Source organism: Cloeon dipterum, unplaced genomic scaffold, assembly GCF_949628265.1.
Source record: "Cloeon dipterum unplaced genomic scaffold, ieCloDipt1.1 scaffold_20_ctg1, whole genome shotgun sequence".
NCBI lineage: Eukaryota > Metazoa > Arthropoda > Insecta > Ephemeroptera > Baetidae > Cloeon > Cloeon dipterum.
In genome coordinates, this window is record NW_027052682.1 from 25913 (window position 1) to 45983 (window position 20071).

Genomic DNA, 20071 nt, shown 5'->3' on the forward strand with positions numbered 1-20071 from the left:
ACAACATTACACTCAGACAATGCGCACACAAATTGTCGATTCAACTCACCGTGAACAACATGTCCTTCATGGGAAGCTGAAGAGTGCGCCAGGTTGCCTCTGTGGACGTCGTGTACATGCAATCCAAGGTCTTCTTGATCTCGTTGACGCAGAGGATGCCGTTGCAAGGTTCGTCGTCGTCGTCGTCCTCCGCCTCCACCTCCGCCTCCTGGGCGTTGTCGTTGGGGGCGCCGCCGCTGATGTAGTTGCGCACCTCCATGCTGAGAGCCATCCGATCACGACGAGTCAGCCGGTTCGCATTCTGGAACAATTGCAAAAATTTCAAAGTGTTAGCATCAAAATTTCTCAAAGTTTTAGAAATGAGATAAACTCACCCGAATGCGATGCCCTGTCGTTCGCGCAGTCTGCTCGATGACCGCCATGTCCGGGCCCTTCGTGATGTACTTGACAATGTAGCGAACTTGCTTCATGTTCACGAAGGGCATGACGTTAATGTGGCATCGCATCGTCTTCAGGAGGAGCGGGTTGTACGGGACAACGTGCTGGTTGGTATACTCGTTGCCCCGAACTTTGATCTTGCGTCCGTCGTCCAGTCGCCTCAGCTGGACGAACCCGCGCCCGTCGTTGAGGACAGTCTCGTCGCGGAACGGTGCAGGAAAACCTTTCTTGCAGACTCCACCTCTGCCGCCAGCACAGAGGTAGGTGCACCGATGCAGCATATATCTCTTCACGGTGTCATGAAGTTCAGGGTCGCGGTGTTCGTCAGGGATGGAGGTGGACACGTAGGCATCGACGTCACCAGGGTTGACCAACTGAAACAGACATGGAAGCAAAGAATTAAAACTAAATTCAAGTTCAGGTTTTGACTTAAAACTCACCGGTGAGCTGGTCGTCAGGATGAGATGGATGTGGGGAAGTCCTCGTTTCTGGAATTCTGTAACAAAGATGTAATTAGTGACGTGTCCCATTACCTGATCGTCCAGCAGCATCTTCTTCAGCTTCAGCACTTTGGCCCAGAATGCCCGGCACACGATGTCGCTGTTGAGGGAGCCGTCATTGGAGTCGAAGCCTGGGATGTCGTCAAACTCCAGCTCGCGTGGGTTGGCCGTCATCGTGACGAAGAAAGTGGGAACACCGGTTCTCTGGAACATAAGAAAAGTGTTTTAATTAATGTTTTTCTTTTCAGCTTAGCATTTCGTCAGGTTTGTATAAGTATTGGACAAATTTTTTCAGGTTTTTTCAAGTTTATATCGAAAATTATTGAATTTTAAACGAATTTGCAAATTGTTTATCGTAATTTACCTTGATGGAAGCAATGGCATGTTGGAACAGAGTCTTCATCGCCTCGTCCCCGTACTGGAAGCTCCTCGGCAGGACGACGGATCTGCCGACCTCGTAACTCATGTCGTCCGCGATCTTCTCCATGTACTCCACCAAGTCCCTCCTTGAGGCAAACATGAGCTCTTGGTCCAAGCCGTACTCGAGGAAGCTGAAACGGTTCTGGTTGATGCGGACCCACTGGTCGATGACGAATTGCTGCGTCAGGGTCCCGCAGTTCAGCTCAACCTGCAGAGGACGTCGCCGGTACATCTTGAACCTGAAAAGTTTTTCATTAGTGGTTTTTCATGGATGAATTGGATTAAACTTACTTGTAGAACTCGTTCATCGTGACGCGATTTCTTGTGGCGGTGACGTTGGGTCCGACGTGCTGGATGTTCGGGTGCCAACCGACGACTCCTTTGGGGTACATCAACGGGTAGACGAGGGCGTCGCGGTTCGGGTCGGTCGGCTTCAGGCGCACTCGCTGTCCATCTTTGACGACGAAGGTGTTCATACCGTCTGGCTCACCACCTGCCGCGAAGAGTGCCGCCACCTCGTTCTCTTCTGCCGGCAGCGCGTGGGTGTTGTGGCGCAAGGTGACCTTGTCTCTGTTGGGATTCTTGAAGACGATGGTGACTTCGCCCACGGTACCGTTGTTCCTCAGTTCTTCGTCGATGTACATGTGCGCCAGGGAGAACATCTTGAAGTAGGGATTGTTTTCTTCCATGTACTCGACGATTGTGGCGACGACATCTTCTGGCGGTTTTTGGTGCGTCAAACCTCCGACCACCTGCTCAGCCACCCTCTGGGGGGTGACAAAGCCAATCAGCTGGCAGTTGCGGCGCTGCTGGACTCCCGGTCGTCCGCCTGCTGCGGTGCCCGCCTCGTTCGCCGCTGGCCTGGGATCGAGCGGTGGCAGGTAGGCGTGCGTCTGGCCGTGGATTTTGTAGATATTTGGCGCGCGTCTTCCTGGTGTCGTTGGGAATTGCACGCGTTTGGCCTCGAACTGAGCAGGGGCGATCTGAAAGCAACAAAGAGCAAAGGCAATGATGAAGACACGAATAATTAAAATATTTCAATTTTCAGGTTTGGCGAAAATAACTTCAGGTCAATAGTGCAAAATTAGTTTTTTAATTCTCAATTATAATGTTCGCTAATTTTATTTTAACTTTCTTTTCAGGTGATTTCAGGTAAGTTATTTCAGGTTGCGATTGATAAAATTTTTCAATATCAGTAATATAAATATAAACTCACCAAAAGGTTGATGGTGCGGACGTGTCTTTTGTGATCTCGAAGCACAAACACCAACTCTTCAGGATAATCTTCAGCGGGAAGAATGGGAACCTTTCCCCTCGTGCAGCAAGTGTACAGACCTCGTGCGATGTCATCAGGAGTGAGTTCTGCTGGGAAGAACCAAGCCCGGCAGTGGCGGCACCTGTAGATCCCGCCGTCGTTGTCGGGGTCACCGCCAAAGGTCCCGAGCGGAAATCTTTGGACGTTGTCGGGCAGCGGTCCTCGCGCTGCGTTGTAAGTGCCCTCGCGAACTGCCCTGTTGTAATTGCGGATGTCTCGCTCCCCTCGGAGACCTCTTGGAGGTTGAGCTGGCCGCCGCGGGTCAGGGTGGTAGTCGTGGTTGTCCTGCTGAAATTCAAGTTTGTTCAAAGTAGCTGCAAACAGTTTACAATAAAAAAAATACCTGGATCACGATGGGAACAGTTGGAGCTCTAGGAATTGGGAGCCCAACTTGTCTCCGCACCCACTCAGGTGGCTCAAAGTTCGCATCTTGCTGGTCTTCAGGCGTCAAAACTGGTGTAGCGGCTTCACCCTCACTTCCGTCAGCGGCATCAGCAGGTCCACCGTTGTCGTCGTCGCCGCCAGAGTCGCCAGGGTCATCTGAGCCGCCAGGGCCACCTGGGCCGCCAGGGCCGCCAGGAGCCTGGACGACCTGGACGTCAGCAGCGACAACTGGACCCGCGTCGGCCACACCTCCCAGGCTGGTATCGGAAGTGTTGACAGATGAGGCAGCTGACAAACTGGAAAAAATTTGAATAAAATGATGTTAAAAATTAAAGATTATTATTAACAAACCGGCTTGAAATGCGGCGCGATGTTCGGCGGCGCGCCGGATCTCTCACGACCTCTGCAGGCTCAGGGTGCTCGTCGTCATCGAGTTGAACTCCTTCATGTTGAACTTTTCCGCTGAACAAATTATCAATGTCAAAATTAATCGAAATCATTAGTTATCAAAATTGTTACCTTCGTCTGCCCCTGCGAGCACTGGTTTGCCCCGCAGCAGCGGGAGCACTCCTTCCCCTGGGTTTCCTGCGGTTTCCCTCGGATTCCTGATCGTCCGGAACAGGGTCAGCTCGAGCGGCGTCGCTTCTTGTAGATGACGCTGACGACCTGCAAAAGTTATAACAGTGGTAAAATCAAGTTCAAACTCATAATACAGAAATCCAACCTGGTGGCAATCCTCCTGGATCGTCGTGGCTGTGTTGGTTCCTGAGCGACGACCTCAGGCTGCGCATTTGGAGCATCCTCTTGGCTGGGAAATTTAAAAGTTTATTTTTCAATTACCGTTTTCAGTTTGAAAAAAAAATTTGAAATTTACCTCATTGCCAGCCTCCTGGCTAACTCAGCGGCGACTCTCTCCATGAAAATCGTGTTCGCCAACCGCGCCAGACCTGCCATGTCTGTTGGCTGGAATGAGAAAAATTTGCAAAATTGAGTCATCAAATTTGGTCACAACAATGGGAAAAATTGAGTACATGGATTAATTTCATAATATTTATATGACTCACCAGTTCCCTTGGTGGAGCTGGCCGATTCATTGGCGTTTGTCTTTCTTGGGGTTCATCATCAAGTGGTACCTCGGGCGCCGGCAAACTGGGTTGGGTCACACTGGAACTCTGGGTCTTGGGACGAAACCAACCAGGATTCTTGACAGACTTTTTTGGGCGACCTCCTTTTTTTCGCCCACCTGAACAAAAAATTAAGAAAAAATTGACAATTAAATAATAAAGCTCTTGAATTCAGTTAGATAATAACAGATTTAATAAAATATCATGTCACCTTGAATAGTTGCGCCGTTGTTTTGGTCGCTCCTCGCCAACTCTTCACTTTCTTGAGGTTCATCATCTACTTGATCATCTGGTGGTGGCAAACTGGGCTCGGAGACACTCGCACTTGGGGTCTGGCTCCGCCAAGATTGGGGACGTTTGTCTGTTTTTTTTGGACGTCCACGTCCACGTCCACGCCCACGTCCACGTCCTCTTTGACCACCTGAAAGAAAAAGCATAAGAACAAAGGAACATGAAATATTGAGGAAGCAGTTGAATTGAGGAAGAAATTATTATATTTAAATAAAAATCATGTCACCTTGATTGGTTTCTGTGTTGTATTGGCCGCTCACCAACCACTGGCCAACGTCGATCTGCTCTACTTGATGTGGTAGGCCTTCGACAGGCGCACGCGACGACACCGAAGCTGAGGTCGAAGACGATGAAGTGTCTCGACTCGACACGCTGGATGTGGCGGTTTTTGGTCTTGGAGCAGGCTTTTTGAACACTGACTGGGACCCAGTGTTGACGGTGCTGGTCTCTGCAGCTTCTTCAGTCCCTTGAGTTTGGACTGAAGATGCTGAAGCTGTCGTGGCACTCTTGGCCTTCTTCTGGAAACGACCGCGATGGGATTTCTTTGGCCTCGGCATCTAAAAAAACAATTAACAAAAGAAAAGGGCTAAACATTAGAAATGCAGTTAAAACATTTGTTATCAAAAAATAATATGAAAAATTAATTTCCTGGAAGCAATTCAAAGAGATGAAGAAATTAATATTAAAATATCATAAATGCTGCTGCACGTTTGTCCTGCAAATATTAGACATATTGGTCATAGAATTATTTCAAAAGAGATTGATTAAAATACAAAATTAGTGGGAATAATATTAAAATTGTGCAAATCTTCGCATAAAAACATTTTCCAGAAGCTCCCTCCTTTCCGCGGAGGGAGTAAATGATTCCCTAACGCGGCTGGCCAATTCCCTGGCCAGCAAAAATTGTTTAACTAAGAAATTCCTTCTAAATAAATTTTTTCAGCGGCTCCCTCCTTTCCACGGAGGGAGTAAATAATTTCCTGACGCGGCTGGCCAATTCCCTGGCCAGCAAAAATTGTTTAACTAAGAAATTCCTTCTAAATAAATTTTTTCAGCGGCTCCCTCCTTTCCGCGGAGGGAGTAAATGATTCTCTAACGCTGCTGGCCACATTCCCGGCCAGCAAAAATATTCCTAATGCGAAATTTCAGCTAAAAAAAATTTTGTCAGCAACTCCCTCCTTTCCGCGGAGGGAGTAATTGATTCCCTAACGCGGCTGGCCAATTCCCTGGCCAGCAAAAATTGTTTAACTAAGAAATTCCTTCTAAATAAATTTTTTCAGCGGCTCCCTCCTTTCCGCGGAGGGAGTAAATGATTCTCTAACGCTGCTGGCCAATTCCACGGCCAGCAAAAATATTCCTAATAAGAAATTTCAGTTAAAAAAAATTTTACAGCAGCTCCCTCCTTTCCGCGGAGGGAGTAAATAATTTCCTGACGCTGCTGGCCAATTTCCTGGCCAGCAAAAATTGTTTTACTAAGAAATTTCAGGCAAAAAAAAATTTTCAGCAGCTCCCTCCTTTCCGCGGAGGGAGTAAATGATTCTCTAACGCTGCTGGCCACATTCCCGGCCAGCAAAAATATTCCTAATGCGAAATTTTAGCTAAAAAAAATTTTGTCAGCAACTCCCTCCTTTCCGCGGAGGGAGTAATTGATTCCCTAACGTGGCTGGCCAATTCCCTGGCCAGCAAAAATTCTTTTACTAAGAAATTTCTTTAAAAAAAATTTACAGCAACTCCCTCCTTTCCGCGGAGGGAGTAATTGATTCCCTAACGCGGCTGGCCAATTCCCTGGCCAGCAAAAATTGTTTAACTAAGAAATTCCATCTAAATAAATTTTTTCAGCGGCTCCCTCCTTTCCGCGGAGGGAGTAAATGATTCTCTAACGCGGCTGGCCAATTTCCCGGCCAGCAAAAATATTCCTAATGCGAAATTTCAGGCAAAAAAAAATTTTCAGCAACTCCCTCCTTTCCGCGGAGGGAGTAAATGATTCCCTAACGCGGCTGGCCAATTTCCTGGCCAGCAAAAATATTCCTAAGAAATTTCAGGCAAAAAAAAATTTTCAGCAGCTCCCTCCTTTCCGCGGAGGGAGTAAATGATTCTCTAACGCTGCTGGCCACATTCCCGGCCAGCAAAAATATTCCTAATGCGAAATTTTAGCTAAAAAAAATTTTGTCAGCAACTCCCTCCTTTCCGCGGAGGGAGTAATTGATTCCCTAACGTGGCTGGCCAATTCCCTGGCCAGCAAAAATTCTTTTACTAAGAAATTTCTTTAAAAAAAATTTACAGCAACTCCCTCCTTTCCGCGGAGGGAGTAATTGATTCCCTAACGCGGCTGGCCAATTCCCTGGCCAGCAAAAATTGTTTAACTAAGAAATTCCATCTAAATAAATTTTTTCAGCGGCTCCCTCCTTTCCGCGGAGGGAGTAAATGATTCTCTAACGCTGCTGGCCACATTCCCGGCCAGCAAAAATATTCCTAATGCGAAATTTCAGCTAAAAAAAATTTTGTCAGCAACTCCCTCCTTTCCGCGGAGGGAGTAATTGATTCCCTAACGCGGCTGGCCAATTCCCTGGCCAGCAAAAATTGTTTGACTAAGAAATTCCTTCTAAATAAATTTTTTCAGCGGCTCCCTCCTTTCCGCGGAGGGAGTAAATGATTCTCTAACGCTGCTGGCCAATTCCACGGCCAGCAAAAATATTCCTAATAAGAAATTTCAGTTAAAAAAATTTTTACAGCAGCTCCCTCCTTTCCGCGGAGGGAGTAAATGATTTCCTGACGCTGCTGGCCAATTTCCTGGCCAGCAAAAATTGTTTTACTAAGAAATTTCATGCAAAAAAAAATTTTCAGCAGCTCCCTCCTTTCCGCGAAGGGAGTAAATGATTCTCTAACGCTGCTGGCCACATTCCCGGCCAGCAAAAATATTCCTAATGCGAAATTTCAGCTAAAAAAAATTTTGTCAGCAACTCCCTCCTTTCCGCGGAGGGAGTAATTGATTCCCTAACGCGGCTGGCCACATTACCGGCCAGCCAAAATTTTTCTAACGCGAATTTCCTTCTAAAAATAAATTGTCAGCAGCTCCCTCCTTTCCGCGGAGGGAGTAATTGATTCCCTAACGCGGCTGGCCACATTCCAGGCCAGCAAAAATTTTTCTAACATGAAATTTGGAATAAAAAAATTTTTTCAGCAGCTCCCTGCTTTCCACGGAGGGAGTAAATAATTTCCTAACACTGCTGGCCAATTTCCTGGCCAGCAAAAATTGTTATACTAAGATATTCCTTCTAAAAAGATTTTTGCAGCAGCTCCCTCCTTTCCGCGGAGGGAGTAAATAATTTCCTAACACTGCTGGCCAATTTCCTGGCCAGCAAAAATTATTTTAATGCTAAATTTAGGGTAAAAAAAATTTTTCAGCAGCTCCCTCCTTTCCGCGGAGGGAGTAAATAATTTCGTAACACTGCTGGCCAATTTCCCGGCCAGCAAAAATTGTTATACTAAGATATTCCTTCAAAAAAAATTTTTACAGCGGCTCCCTCCTTTCCGCGGAGGGAGTAAATAATTTCCTAACACTGCTGGCCAATTTCCTGGCCAGCAAAAATTGTTATACTAAGATATTCCTTTAAAAAAAATTTTTACAGCGGCTCCCTCCTTTCCGCGGAGGGAGTAAATAATTTCCTAACACTGCTGGCCAATTTCCTGGCCAGCAAAAATTGTTATACTAAGATATTCCTTTAAAAAAAAATTTTACAGCAGCTCCCTCCTTTCCGCGGAGGGAGTAAATAATTTCCTAACACTGCTGGCCAGTTCCACGGCCAGCAAAAATTATTCTAATGCGAAATTGGGGGTAAAAAAAATTTTTCAGCGGCTCCCTCCTTTCCGCGGAGGGAGTAAATAATTTCCTAACACTGCTGGCCAATTTCCCGGCCAGCAAAAATTGTCATACTAAGATATTCCTTTAAAAAAAAATTTTACAGCAGCTCCCTCCTTTCCGCGGAGGGAGTAATTGATTCCCTAACGCGGCTGGCCACATTACCGGCCAGCCAAAATTTTTCTAACGCGAATTTCCTTCTAAAAATAAATTGTCAGCAGCTCCCTCCTTTCCGCGGAGGGAGTAATTGATTCCCTAACGCGGCTGGCCACATTCCCGGCCAGCAAAAATTTTTCTAACATGAAATTTGGAATAAAAAAAAAATTTACAGCAGCTCCCTGCTTTCCACGGAGGGAGTAAATAATTTCCTAACACTGCTGGCCAATTTCCTGGCCAGCAAAAATTGTTATACTAAGATATTCCTTCTAAAAAGATTTTTGCAGCAGCTCCCTCCTTTCCGCGGAGGGAGTAAATAATTTCCTAACACTGCTGGCCAATTTCCTGGCCAGCAAAAATTATTTTAATGCTAAATTTAGGGTAAAAAAAATTTTTCAGCAGCTCCCTCCTTTCCGCGGAGGGAGTAAATAATTTCGTAACACTGCTGGCCAATTTCCCGGCCAGCAAAAATTGTTATACTAAGATATTCCTTCAAAAAAAATTTTTACAGCGGCTCCCTCCTTTCCGCGGAGGGAGTAAATAATTTCCTAACACTGCTGGCCAATTTCCTGGCCAGCAAAAATTGTTATACTAAGATATTCCTTTAAAAAAAAATTTTACAGCAGCTCCCTCCTTTCCGCGGAGGGAGTAAATAATTTCCTAACACTGCTGGCCAATTTCCCGGCCAGCAAAAATTGTTATACTAAGATATTCCTTTAAAAAAAAATTTTACAGCAGCTCCCTCCTTTCCGCGGAGGGAGTAAATAATTTCCTAACACTGCTGGCCAATTTCCTGGCCAGCAAAAATTGTTATACTAAGATATTCCTTTAAAAAAAATTTTTACAGCAGCTCCCTCCTTTCCGCGGAGGGAGTAAATAATTTCCTAACACTGCTGGCCAATTTCCTGGCCAGCAAAAATTATTTTAATGCTAAATTTAGGGTAAAAAAAATTTTTCAGCAGCTCCCTCCTTTCCGCGGAGGGAGTAAATAATTTCCTAACACTGCTGGCCAATTTCCCGGCCAGCAAAAATTGTCATACTAAGATATTCCTTTAAAAAAAAATTTTACAGCAGCTCCCTCCTTTCCGCGGAGGGAGTAAATAATTTCCTAACACTGCTGGCCAATTTCCTGGCCAGCAAAAATTATTTTAATGCTAAATTTAGGGTAAAAAAATTTTTCAGCAGCTCCCTCCTTTCGGCGGAGGGAGTAAATAATTTCGTAACACTGCTGGCCAATTTCCCGGCCAGCAAAAATTGTTATACTAAGATATTCCTTCAAAAAAAATTTTTACAGCGGCTCCCTCCTTTCCGCGGAGGGAGTAAATAATTTCGTAACACTGCTGGCCAATTTCCCGGCCAGCAAAAATTGTTATACTAAGATATTCCTTCAAAAAAAATTTTTACAGCGGCTCCCTCCTTTCCGCGGAGGGAGTAAATAATTTCCTAACACTGCTGGCCAATTTCCTGGCCAGCAAAAATTGTTATACTAAGATATTCCTTTAAAAAAAAATTTTACAGCAGCTCCCTCCTTTCCGCGGAGGGAGTAAATAATTTCCTAACACTGCTGGCCAATTTCCTGGCCAGCAAAAATTATTTTAATGCTAAATTTAGGGTAAAAAAAATTTTTCAGCAGCTCCCTCCTTTCGGCGGAGGGAGTAAATAATTTCGTAACACTGCTGGCCAATTTCCCGGCCAGCAAAAATTGTTATACTAAGATATTCCTTCAAAAAAAATTTTTACAGCGGCTCCCTCCTTTCCGCGGAGGGAGTAAATAATTTCCTAACACTGCTGGCCAATCTCCTGGCCAGCAAAAATTGTTATACTAAGATATTCCTTTAAAAAAAAATTTACAGCAGCTCCCTCCTTTCCGCGGAGGGAGTAAATAATTTCCTAACACTGCTGGCCAATTCCCTGGCCAGCAAAAATTGTTTTACTAAGAAATTCCTTCAAAAATAATTTTTACAGCGGCTCCCTCCTTTCCGCGGAGGGAGTAAATAATTTCCTAACACTGCTGGCCAATTTCCCGGCCATCAAAAAATTTAAAGCGAGGCGTGACGGCCGAAAAGAATTTAAATATATTGCCAGGTGGCTCCGGCGAGTGTCGCCGAAAGGGCGGCGTGTACACAATGTCGTACGATGTCGAAAGGCGGCGGCGGACGCGGCGGCGGCGGCGAAATTAACGATAAAACCACATTTAAAACGGGCGGCATCCTGTGGTGCATTCTAAACCGGCGCGTAACAAAACGTTCGAAATTGACATAAAAACACCTACCTTGTTCGGCGATCCTGGTCCGAAGGTCCAAAGCTGCTGTCACGGTGGTCTGCTGTCCTCGTCGGCTGTCCTCGGTCTCGCTGTTGATGAAAGAAATTCGGTTAATTTAAATGTATACAGGCAGCACGCGATTTTATTTCATCGTTTTTGGCGAATTATGCATGTAATTCCACCTTAATTTGAGAATCTCCATGTAAATTGACATAAACTACACCATCCTACACCCTATTTGACCACTTCAAGACCGTTATTCGGTTCAAATTTTGATTCTGAATTTTTGTCTATATGCACGAATGGCCAGCCGAGAAGCGGCGTGTGTGCGCACATAAACAAAAATTCAGTAGCAATATTTCGGCCGAAAAACTGGTTTCAAACTGACAAATAGGTTGCCAGATAATGTAGTTTATGTACGCGAGTGTGGATACAGGCAAGATGGCATGAAAAACCGCCGAAAAATGATGAAAAATACAAAAATGAAACACCAACCTGGGGATGCGGCTGCGTGGTCTCCGGCTGCGATGAGAAGTTCTAACACTTTTTGTCGCACAATGAAACACTGCACTCACTGAAAAACACTATTCACTCACTGAAACACTCACTTTTTCACTCACAAAACACACAGAAACACTCGCGTCGGCACGATTCACTCGAAAATGTCCGCCGAATTTGCGTTCGGCCGCACAACACACGCAATCACAACACACACGGGGCACTTTTCTTCTCACGAATTTCGCACTTAAAACACGCTACACTCGATGAAACGCACTCTCACTAACACGATGCACACACTCACTATCACTAAAACACTCGCTAAGGATCGGAAAAGTCAGAAAAGATGGGAAAAATCGAGATTAACTTTGAAGCACTTCAGGCACCTGCTGTGTCAACAAAGCAAATCGCAGTCGTCGCGGCGGTTGCTGCAAAACAGCGGTGGCGCTGGTGCGCGCTGCTTCGTACCGGTACGAATGAGATCGTGAATTATGTTCAAATCGTTGCGAATAAAGACGAAACTGGTGTTAATTGGTAAAAGAAGGTTTATTTAATATTTACAACTCAAAATAAATTACAAACAGGCAGCTTTGAGGCTGAAAAGAATTTAAATTGTGCTTGGCATTATGAAAAAACCGGTAATTTTTTAATGCAACCGGTTTTGACGCTGTTAGCATTTCTTTGAATTTGTTGGAAACGACGGCGCTTGCAAGTATCCAAAATTAAATAGAAAAACGCAATTTTTTCCCCCGAAAGGACCCAAATCGCACACTCATGCATGCTGCCGATGTGCATACCATTTTTGAAGTTTCTAACGCACATAGAAAAATTAAAATTCGGAAAATTCGGTTTTCACTGTTGCTCGGCTCGGCTCGGAAGACTGTCACAAATGGTTTTATTTATGAAACAATTCAACGGATCAACGGATTTTAACTCACGACGCCTCAAAAAAATCATCTCGACGAGGCACATAAATTTCTTGTACCCTGACGACCTTTTTCAGGGTACTTCGCCCTGAGATGCCTGTTTTTCATACTTTTTCAGACATTTCTATGAATTTTAAAAGAAATTTTATTAACACACGGACGGAAACCACCTTAGAATCAGGATTAATGTCAAATCTAACTCATTTAAATTGGAAATCCCGAATGAAAGATGGTACGTGCCTTCGGCACGTAATATTGGCCGACTTTATAAATCAATCCGAGTCGGGTCAAAGTCCAGATTGAGAGGCGGCACGCGCCTTCGGCGCGAACTCGTGGCAGGAGGAGCGCCGAGCGGGCGGCGACCGCCGGACGGGGGCGCCTCGAGCGGGCGGCGACCGCCGAGCGGGCGGCGAACGCCGAGCGGGGGCGCCTCGAGCGGGCGGCGACCGCCGAGCGGGCGGCGAACGCTGAGCGGGCGGCGAACGCCGAGCGGGCGGCGAACGCCGAGCGGGCGGCGAACGCCGAGCGGGCGGCGAACGCCGAGCGGGCGGCAACGCCGAGCGGGCGGCGAACGCCGAGCGGGGGCGCCTCGAGCGGGCGGCGACCGCCGAGCGGGCGGCGAACGCCGAGCGGGCGGCGAACGCCGAGCGGGCGGCGAACGCCGAGCGGGCGGCGAGCGCCGAGCGGGCGGCGAACGCCGAGCGGGCGGCGAACGCCGAGCGGGCGGCGAACGCCGAGCGGGCGGCGAACGCCGAGCGGGCGGCGAGCGCCGAGCGGGCGGCGAACGCCGAGCGGGCGGCAACGCCGAGCGGGCGGCGAACGCCGAGCGGGCGGCGAACGCCGAGCGGGCGGCGAACGCCGAGCGGGCGGCAACGCCGAGCGGGCGGCGAACGCCGAGCGGGCGGCGACCGCCGAGCGGGCGGCGACCGCCGAGCGGGCGGCGAACGCCGAGCGGGCGGCGAACGCCGAGCGGGCGGCGAACGCCGAGCGGGCGGCGAACGCCGAGCGGGCGGCGAACGCCGAGCGGGCGGCAACGCCGAGCGGGCGGCGAACGCCGAGCGGGGGCGCCTCGAGCGGGCGGCGACCGCCGAGCGGGCGGCGAACGCCGAGCGGGCGGCGAACGCCGAGCGGGCGGCGAACGCCGAGCGGGCGGCGAACGCCGAGCGGGCGGCGAACGCCGAGCGGGCGGCGAACGCCGAGCGGGCGGCGAACGCCGAGCGGGCGGCAACGCCGAGCGGGCGTCCGCCGAGAGTCTGCGAAATGGCGAGCGGCGGGGTCGGAGAGGTGGGCGGCGTTGAAAAATTCGCGAAAAGTTTGTCCTGGGCGGATTTCAGATCGGTTACCCTGAGAAAGGTCCTCAGGGTGGGTCAGGTTGATGGGCTCGTCGAGAGGATTCGAAAGAGACCTCGTGGGTCAAAATCCGCCTGCGCGTTCAAATTCGAGAGGAAAACCGTCTTTGCGGCCGAGCGAAACCGAGCTTGCGTACGGCGAGCTGGGCGGCAGCAAACGAAACTGCGTGTCTGAAGTTCTAAGTGCGGTGACTGCGTTGAAAAAATCAAGAAAAGTCACGCCGATGACGATCTCAGGGTGGCCTACCCTGAGAAAAGGTCGTCAGGGTAGCTCAGGTTTCATGGCTGGTCGAGACGAATCTAAAGAGACCTCGCGGGTCGAAATCGGTCCAGCGGTTGAATTGATGCGAATTGACGGCCGTCGCTGTGCACACACGCTCGCGTGCAGAATGCACGAAAATAAAGAAAAATGCCAATTTTAATTTTTCTATGGGCAGTACGAGGCTCAAATTTGGTTTGCAGACCGGCAGCACGAATGCGGATGCTGCGGATTCGCAACGATCTCGATTCGGGTCGATCCGTGGGAAATTTGGCGAATTTTCCAATTTGGCGTGTTGCGCTTATGGCGGAAGTGCGAAAAACCACGTTTTTCCGATTTCAAAAGTTTTCAGCGGTCCGAGTTTTCCGCGGATCGCCTCGAAATTGGTCTCAAAATGACCGCAGATAAATTCTGCGTAAATTGATCGCTGGGTTTTTCGAAATCTTGTCCCGGAAAATTTCCACGATTTTCGAAAGTGGAAAAAACCCGTAAAAAAGGGGTAAATTGAAGATAAATGGAAAACGTGACGGTTATAATTTTTAAAAATGCTCTCAAAATGTTCCCCAATTAGTGCCTAGCAACTGGGCATAGGTGCCATATCTGGGAAAACTCTGGTTTTGGCGGAAATCGCGATTGAAATTCACAAATTTTGACTTTGGCAAAAATTCGCAACTTCAAAGTCGCGCGGTTTTTTTGAAAATGGTCGGATTTTGCAAAAGTGGGTATGCCCAGATGCGCCCCGCTAAAACGATTTTTTTGGTGCCTCAAAGTCCGTCCTGGGTCCCACAGGGCCCTGGCTAGGCCCCGAAAACCGAAATTGTGGAATGTCCATTTCGCGTTTTTTCCACTTTAAATGGGAATAACTTTGCGCCTGTTCGTGCTACGATCAAAAACCGGTGTTCTGCGTGTTCGCCGCAAAATTCTGAATAAGATCGAACCCGCCGCCACCCCCGTCCTCCCCCTGCAACCCCCGTCGCCGCAAAATGCCCGTAAAGAGTGTTTTTTCGGTTTTATTTTTTTATTAATTCGCCTATGGGCAAGATGGCGGTTTTGCCCATCGGAATCTAGGTTGTGCACCCCCCCGCGTCGGCCACCCGGGTTTGGGGGTTGATCGGGGCCGAATTGCCGATTTTTTTACACAGGAAGATAGGGACGCCTCCTACGTCGGGGGCCCCTGCGGGGCCCCTACGGGCCCGGCGGGCGGCTCCTCGGGGGTTCCTCGGCCACTCGGGGGGCGGGTCCGGAAACCGCCCTCGGACCGAATTGATTCGGAAAACGCCTCAAACCGTCGCGTATTAGTATGGTAGAACAAGCGTTGCACGCTTGGCGCTGCGCGCGCCGACGGCCGCTTCGCGGCCGCCCTCCGGGCCTCCGGCCCTCCCGGCTGCGCGCGCCGCGGGGACCTCCGGTCCCCGCGGCGCCTGCCGCCCTGCGGGCGCGTGACGACCGAGGCGGGCGGGCAGAACGTTCGCGAGGTGCTCATCCTTGTCATTTCTCGCGAATCGCGTCGAGAGTCTGCGAAGTGGCGAGCTGCGGGGTCGGAGAGGTGGGCGGCGTTGAAACATTCGCGAAAAGTTGGTCCTGGGCGGATTTCAGGTCGGTTACCCTGAGAAAGGTCCTCGGGGTTGGGTCAGGTTGAAGGGCGCGTCGAGAGGGTTCGAAAGAGACCTCGTGGGTCGAAATCCGCCTGCGCGTTCAAATTCTGAGGGAAAACCGTCTTGGCGGCAGAGTAAAACCGACCTTCGGAGCGTCGATCTGTGCGGCAGCAAACGAAACCGCGTGTCTGCAGTTCTAAGTGCGGCGACTGCGTTGAAAAAATCAAGAAAAGTCGGGCCGATGACGATCTCAGGGTGACCTACCCTGAGAAAGGTTGTCAGATCGGTTCAGGTGGGAGTGCTGTTCTAGAGGATTCAAAAGAGACCTCGCAAGTCAAAATCCGCCTGCGCGTTAAAATTTTCATGAAAATCGTTCTTGGCGGCAAAGTAAAACATAGCTTGGGAGCGTCGATCTGTGCGGCAACAAACGAAACCGCGTGTCTGCGGGTCTAAGTGCTGCAAAAGCGTTGAAAAAATGAAGAAAATTTGGGCGGAAGACGATCTCAGGGTAGCACACCCTGAGAAAGGTTGTCAGGATTGGTCAGGTTGGAGGGCTGGTCGAGAGGATTCGAAAGAGACCTTGCGCATCGAAATCCGCCTGCGCGTTCAAATTCTTAAGAATTACGCTCTTGGCGGCAGAGTAAAACCGAGCTTCCGACAGTCGATCTGTGCGGCGGCGAACGAAACCGCGTGTCTGCAGTTCTAAGTGCGGCGAAAGCGTTGGAAAAATCCCAAAAAGTTGGGCGGATGACGATCTCAGGGTAGCATACCCTGAGAAAGGTTGTCAGGTTGGTTCAGGTGGGAGGGCTGGTTGAGCGGATTCGAAAGAGACCTCGCAAGTCAAAATCCGCCTGCGCGTTAAAATTCTAGAGGAAAACCGTCTTGGCGGCCGAGTGAAATCGAGCTTGCGTACGGCGAGCTGGGCGGCAGCAAACGAAACTGCGTGTCTGCAGTTCTAAGTGCGGCGAACGCGTTGAAAAAATCGCGAAAACTTGGGCAGATGAAGAGTTCAGGGTGGCCTACCCTGAGAGAAGGTCGTCAGGGTAGCTCAGGTTTCAGGGCTGGTCGAGACGAATCGAAAGAGAGCTCGCGGGTCGAAATCGGTGCAGCGGTTGAATTGATGCGAATTGACGGCCGTCGCTGTGCACACACGCTCGCGTGCAGAATGCACGAAAATAAAGAAAAATGCCAATTTTAATTTTTCTATGGGCAGTACGAAGCTCAAATTTGGTTTGCACACCGGCAGCACGAATGCCGATGCTGCGGATTTGCAACGATCTCGATTCGGGTCGATCCGTGGGAAATTTGGCGAATTTTCCAATTTGGCGTGTTGGTCTTATGGCGGAAGTGCGAGAAACCACGTTTTTCCGATTTCAAAAGTTTATAACTATCCGAGTTTTCGGCGGATCGGCTCGAAATTGGTCTCAAAATGACCGCAGATAAATTCTGCGTAAATTGATCGCTGGGTTTTTCGAAATCTTGTCCCGGAAAATTTCCACGATTTTCCAAAGTGGAAAAAACCCGTAAAAAAGGGTTAAATTGAAGATAAATGGAAAACGTGACGGTTAAATTGTTTAAAAATGCTCTCAAAATGTTCCCCTGTTAGTGCCCAGCAACTGGGCATAGGTGTCATATCTGGGAAAACTCTGGTTTTTGCAGAAATCGCGATTGAAATTCCGAGATTTGGATTTTGGCAAAAATTCGCAACTTCAAAGTCGCGCGCTTTCTCGAAAAATGCTCGGATTTTGCAAAACCGGGCATGCCCAGATGCGCGCTGCCAAACCAAATTTTTTGAGGCGTCAAAGTCCGTCCTGGGTCCCACGGGGCCTTGGCTAGGCCCGGAAAACCGAAATTGTGGAATGTCCATTTCGCGTTTTTTCCACTTTAAATGGGAATAACTTTGTGCCTGTTGGTGCTACGATCAAAAACCGGTGTTCTGCGTGTTCGCCGCAAAATTCTGAATAAGATCGAACCCGCCGCCACCCCCGTCCACCCCCTTCAACCCCCGTTGCCGCAAAATGCCTGTAAAAAGTGTTTTTTCGGTTTTATTTTTTTATTAATTCGCCTATGGGAATGATGGCGGTTTTGCCCATGGGAATCTCGGTTGTGCACCCCCCCGCGTCGACCACCCGGGTTTGGGGGCGATCGGGGCCGAATTGCCGATTTTTTTACATTGGGAGATAGGGATGCGTTTCACGTCGGGGCCCCCCCCGGGGCCCCTATGGGCCCGGCGGCAAAACTCTTTGGGCAGCCGGGGGCATCCGGGGAGGGGGTCCGGAAACCGCCCTCGGACATAATTGATTCCAAAAACGCCTCAAACCGTTGCGTATTAGTATAGAAGGAACAAGCGTTGCACGCTTGGCGCTGCGCGCGCCGACGGCCGCTTCGCGGCCGCCCTCCGGGCCTCCGGCCCTCCCGGCTGCGCGCGCCGCGGGGACCTCCGGTCCCCGCGGCGCCTGCCGCCCTGCGGGCGCGTGACGACCGAGGCGGGCGGGCAGAACGTTCGCGAGGTGTTGATCCTTGGCATTTGTCGCGAATCGCGTCGAGAGTCTGCGAAGTGGCGAGCGGTGGGGTCCAAAAGGTGGGCGGCGTTGAAAAAAATCGCGAAAAGTTGGTTCCGGGCGGATTTCAGGTCGGTTACCCTGAGAAAGGTCGTCAGGGTGGGTCAGGTTGAAGGGCGCGTCGAGAGGGTTCGAAAGAGACCTCGCGGATCGAAATCCGCCTGCGCGTTCAAATTCTAGAGGAAAGCTGTCTTGGCGGCGGAGGGAAACTGAGCTTCGGAGCGGCGATGTGGGCGGCAGCGAACGAAACAAAGTGTATGCAGGGCTACGTGCGGCGACTGCGTTGGAAAAATCGAGAAAAGTCGGGCCGATGACGAGTTCAGGGTGGAACACCCTGAGGAAGGTTGTCAGGGTGGTTCAGGTGGGAGGGCTGGTTGTGCGGATTCGAAAGAGACCTCGCGGATCGAAATCCGCCTGCGCGTTAAAATTCTAGAGGAAATCCGTCTTGGCGGCGGAGTAAAACCGATCTTCCGACCGTCGATCTGTGCGGCGGCGATCGAATCCGCGTGTCTGAAGTTCTAAGTGTGGCGAAGGCGTACAAATAATTGAGAAAAGTCGGGCCGATGACGATCTCAGGGTAGCACACCCTGAGGAAGGTTGTCAGAGCAGTTCAGGTGGGAGGGCTGTTCAAATGGATTCGAAAGAGACCTCGTGGGTCCAAATCCGCCTGCGCGTTCAAATTCTGAAGAATTACGTTCTTGGCGGCAAAGTAAAACCGATCTTCCGACCGTCGATCTGTGCGGCGGCGGACGAATCCGCGTGTCTGCATTTCTAAGTGCGAAAAAAGCGTTGGAAAAATCGAGTAAAGTTGGGCGGATGATGATCCCAGGGTAGCACACCCTGGGAAAGGGTGTCAGGGTGGTTCAGGTGGGAGGGCTGGTCGTGCGGATTCGAAAGAGACCTCGTGGGTCGAAATCCGCCTGCGCGTTAAAATTCTGAAGAAAAACGTTCTTGGCGGCGGAGTAAAACCGAGCTTCCGACCGTCGATCTGGGCGGCAACAAACGAAACCGCGTGTCTGAAGTTCTAAGTGTGGCGAAGGCGTTGAAATAATTGAGAAAAGTCGGGCCGATGACGATGTCAGGGTAGCACACCCTGAGGAAGGTTGTCAGGGCAGTTCAGGTGGGAGGGCTGTTCAAATGGATTCGAAAGAGACCTCGTGAGTCCAAATCCGCCTGCGCGTTCAAATTCTGAAGAATTACGTTCTTGGCGGCCGAGCGAAACCGAGCTTCCGAGCGGCGATGTGGGCGGCAGCGAACGAAACCGCGTGTTTGCAGTGCTAAGTGCGGCGAAGGCGTTGGAAAAATCACGAAAAGTGCGGCCGATGACGATCTCAGGGTGGTCTACCCTGAGAAAAGGTCGTCAGGGTAGCTCAGGTTTCAGGGCTGGCCGAGACGAATCGAAAGAGAGCTCGCGGGTCGAAATCGGTGCAGCGGTTGAATTGATGCGGATTGACGGCCGTCGCTGTGCACACACGCTCGCGTGCAGAAAGCACGAAAATAAAGAAAAATGCCAATTTTAATTTTTCTATGGGCAGTACGAAGCTCAAATTTGGTTTGCACACCGGCAGCACGAATGCGGATGCTGCGGATTTGCAACGATCTCGATTCGGGTCGATCCGTGGGAAATTTGGCGAATTTTCCAATTTGGCGTGCTTTGCTTATGGCGGAAGTGCAAAAAACCACGTTTTTCAAGTTTCAAAGTGAACTCGCGGCCAGAGTATCCATAGGATCGGGTCGTGCTTGGTGTCAAAATGTTCGCAGATAAATTGCCCGTGCAACGACCAAGAGTTTTACTCGATTTTTTCTCGTGGAAAATTTCCACGATTTTCCAAAGTCAAAAAAACCGAAAAAAAGGGGTAAATTCGATTTTGCTCAAAATTTTATGGCTGGCGGTGAATCAAATACCCTTCAAAATATTCCCCGACCGATGTTTTGCAACTGGTGATACCCGGAAGTCTCAACAAATTCGGGTTCGGGCGGAAATCGCGTTCGAAATTGCGACTTTGCGACTTTGGCCAAAATTCGCAATTTCAAAGTCGCGCGGTTTCGCTCGAGATGGTCAAATTTTGCAAAACCGCACATGCCCAGATGCGCGCCGCCGAGGGGGATTTTTTGGTGCCTCAAAGTCCGTCC

At 49.6% G+C, this 20071-nt stretch overlaps 1 protein-coding gene and 1 long non-coding RNA gene across 2 annotated transcripts in view; both read right to left on the minus strand.

Moving 5' to 3' along the window:
- LOC135947647 (uncharacterized) overlaps positions 1-20071 on the minus strand; it is a 47582-nt gene that overhangs the window by 5385 nt on the left and 22126 nt on the right. The window contains exons 4-16 of the mRNA XM_065496524.1: positions 4393-4602; positions 4122-4300; positions 3932-4020; positions 3782-3865; positions 3577-3723; positions 3409-3519; positions 3017-3353; positions 2575-2961; positions 1650-2341; positions 1303-1597; positions 879-1142; positions 375-812; positions 50-301 (exon numbers count right to left, since the gene is read on the minus strand). Of these exons, the coding sequence (XP_065352596.1) occupies positions 50-301; positions 375-812; positions 879-1142; positions 1303-1597; positions 1650-2341; positions 2575-2961; positions 3017-3353; positions 3409-3519; positions 3577-3723; positions 3782-3865; positions 3932-4020; positions 4122-4300; positions 4393-4602 (3485 nt within the window). The remainder of the gene's footprint in view (positions 1-49; positions 302-374; positions 813-878; positions 1143-1302; positions 1598-1649; positions 2342-2574; positions 2962-3016; positions 3354-3408; positions 3520-3576; positions 3724-3781; positions 3866-3931; positions 4021-4121; positions 4301-4392; positions 4603-20071) is intronic.
- LOC135947650 (uncharacterized) lies at positions 4960-12466 on the minus strand. Its single transcript, XR_010575698.1, has 3 exons — positions 11246-12466; positions 10760-10839; positions 4960-5029 (listed from the first exon to the last, which is right to left on the minus strand). It is a non-coding gene; the product is annotated as an uncharacterized LOC135947650 (long non-coding RNA).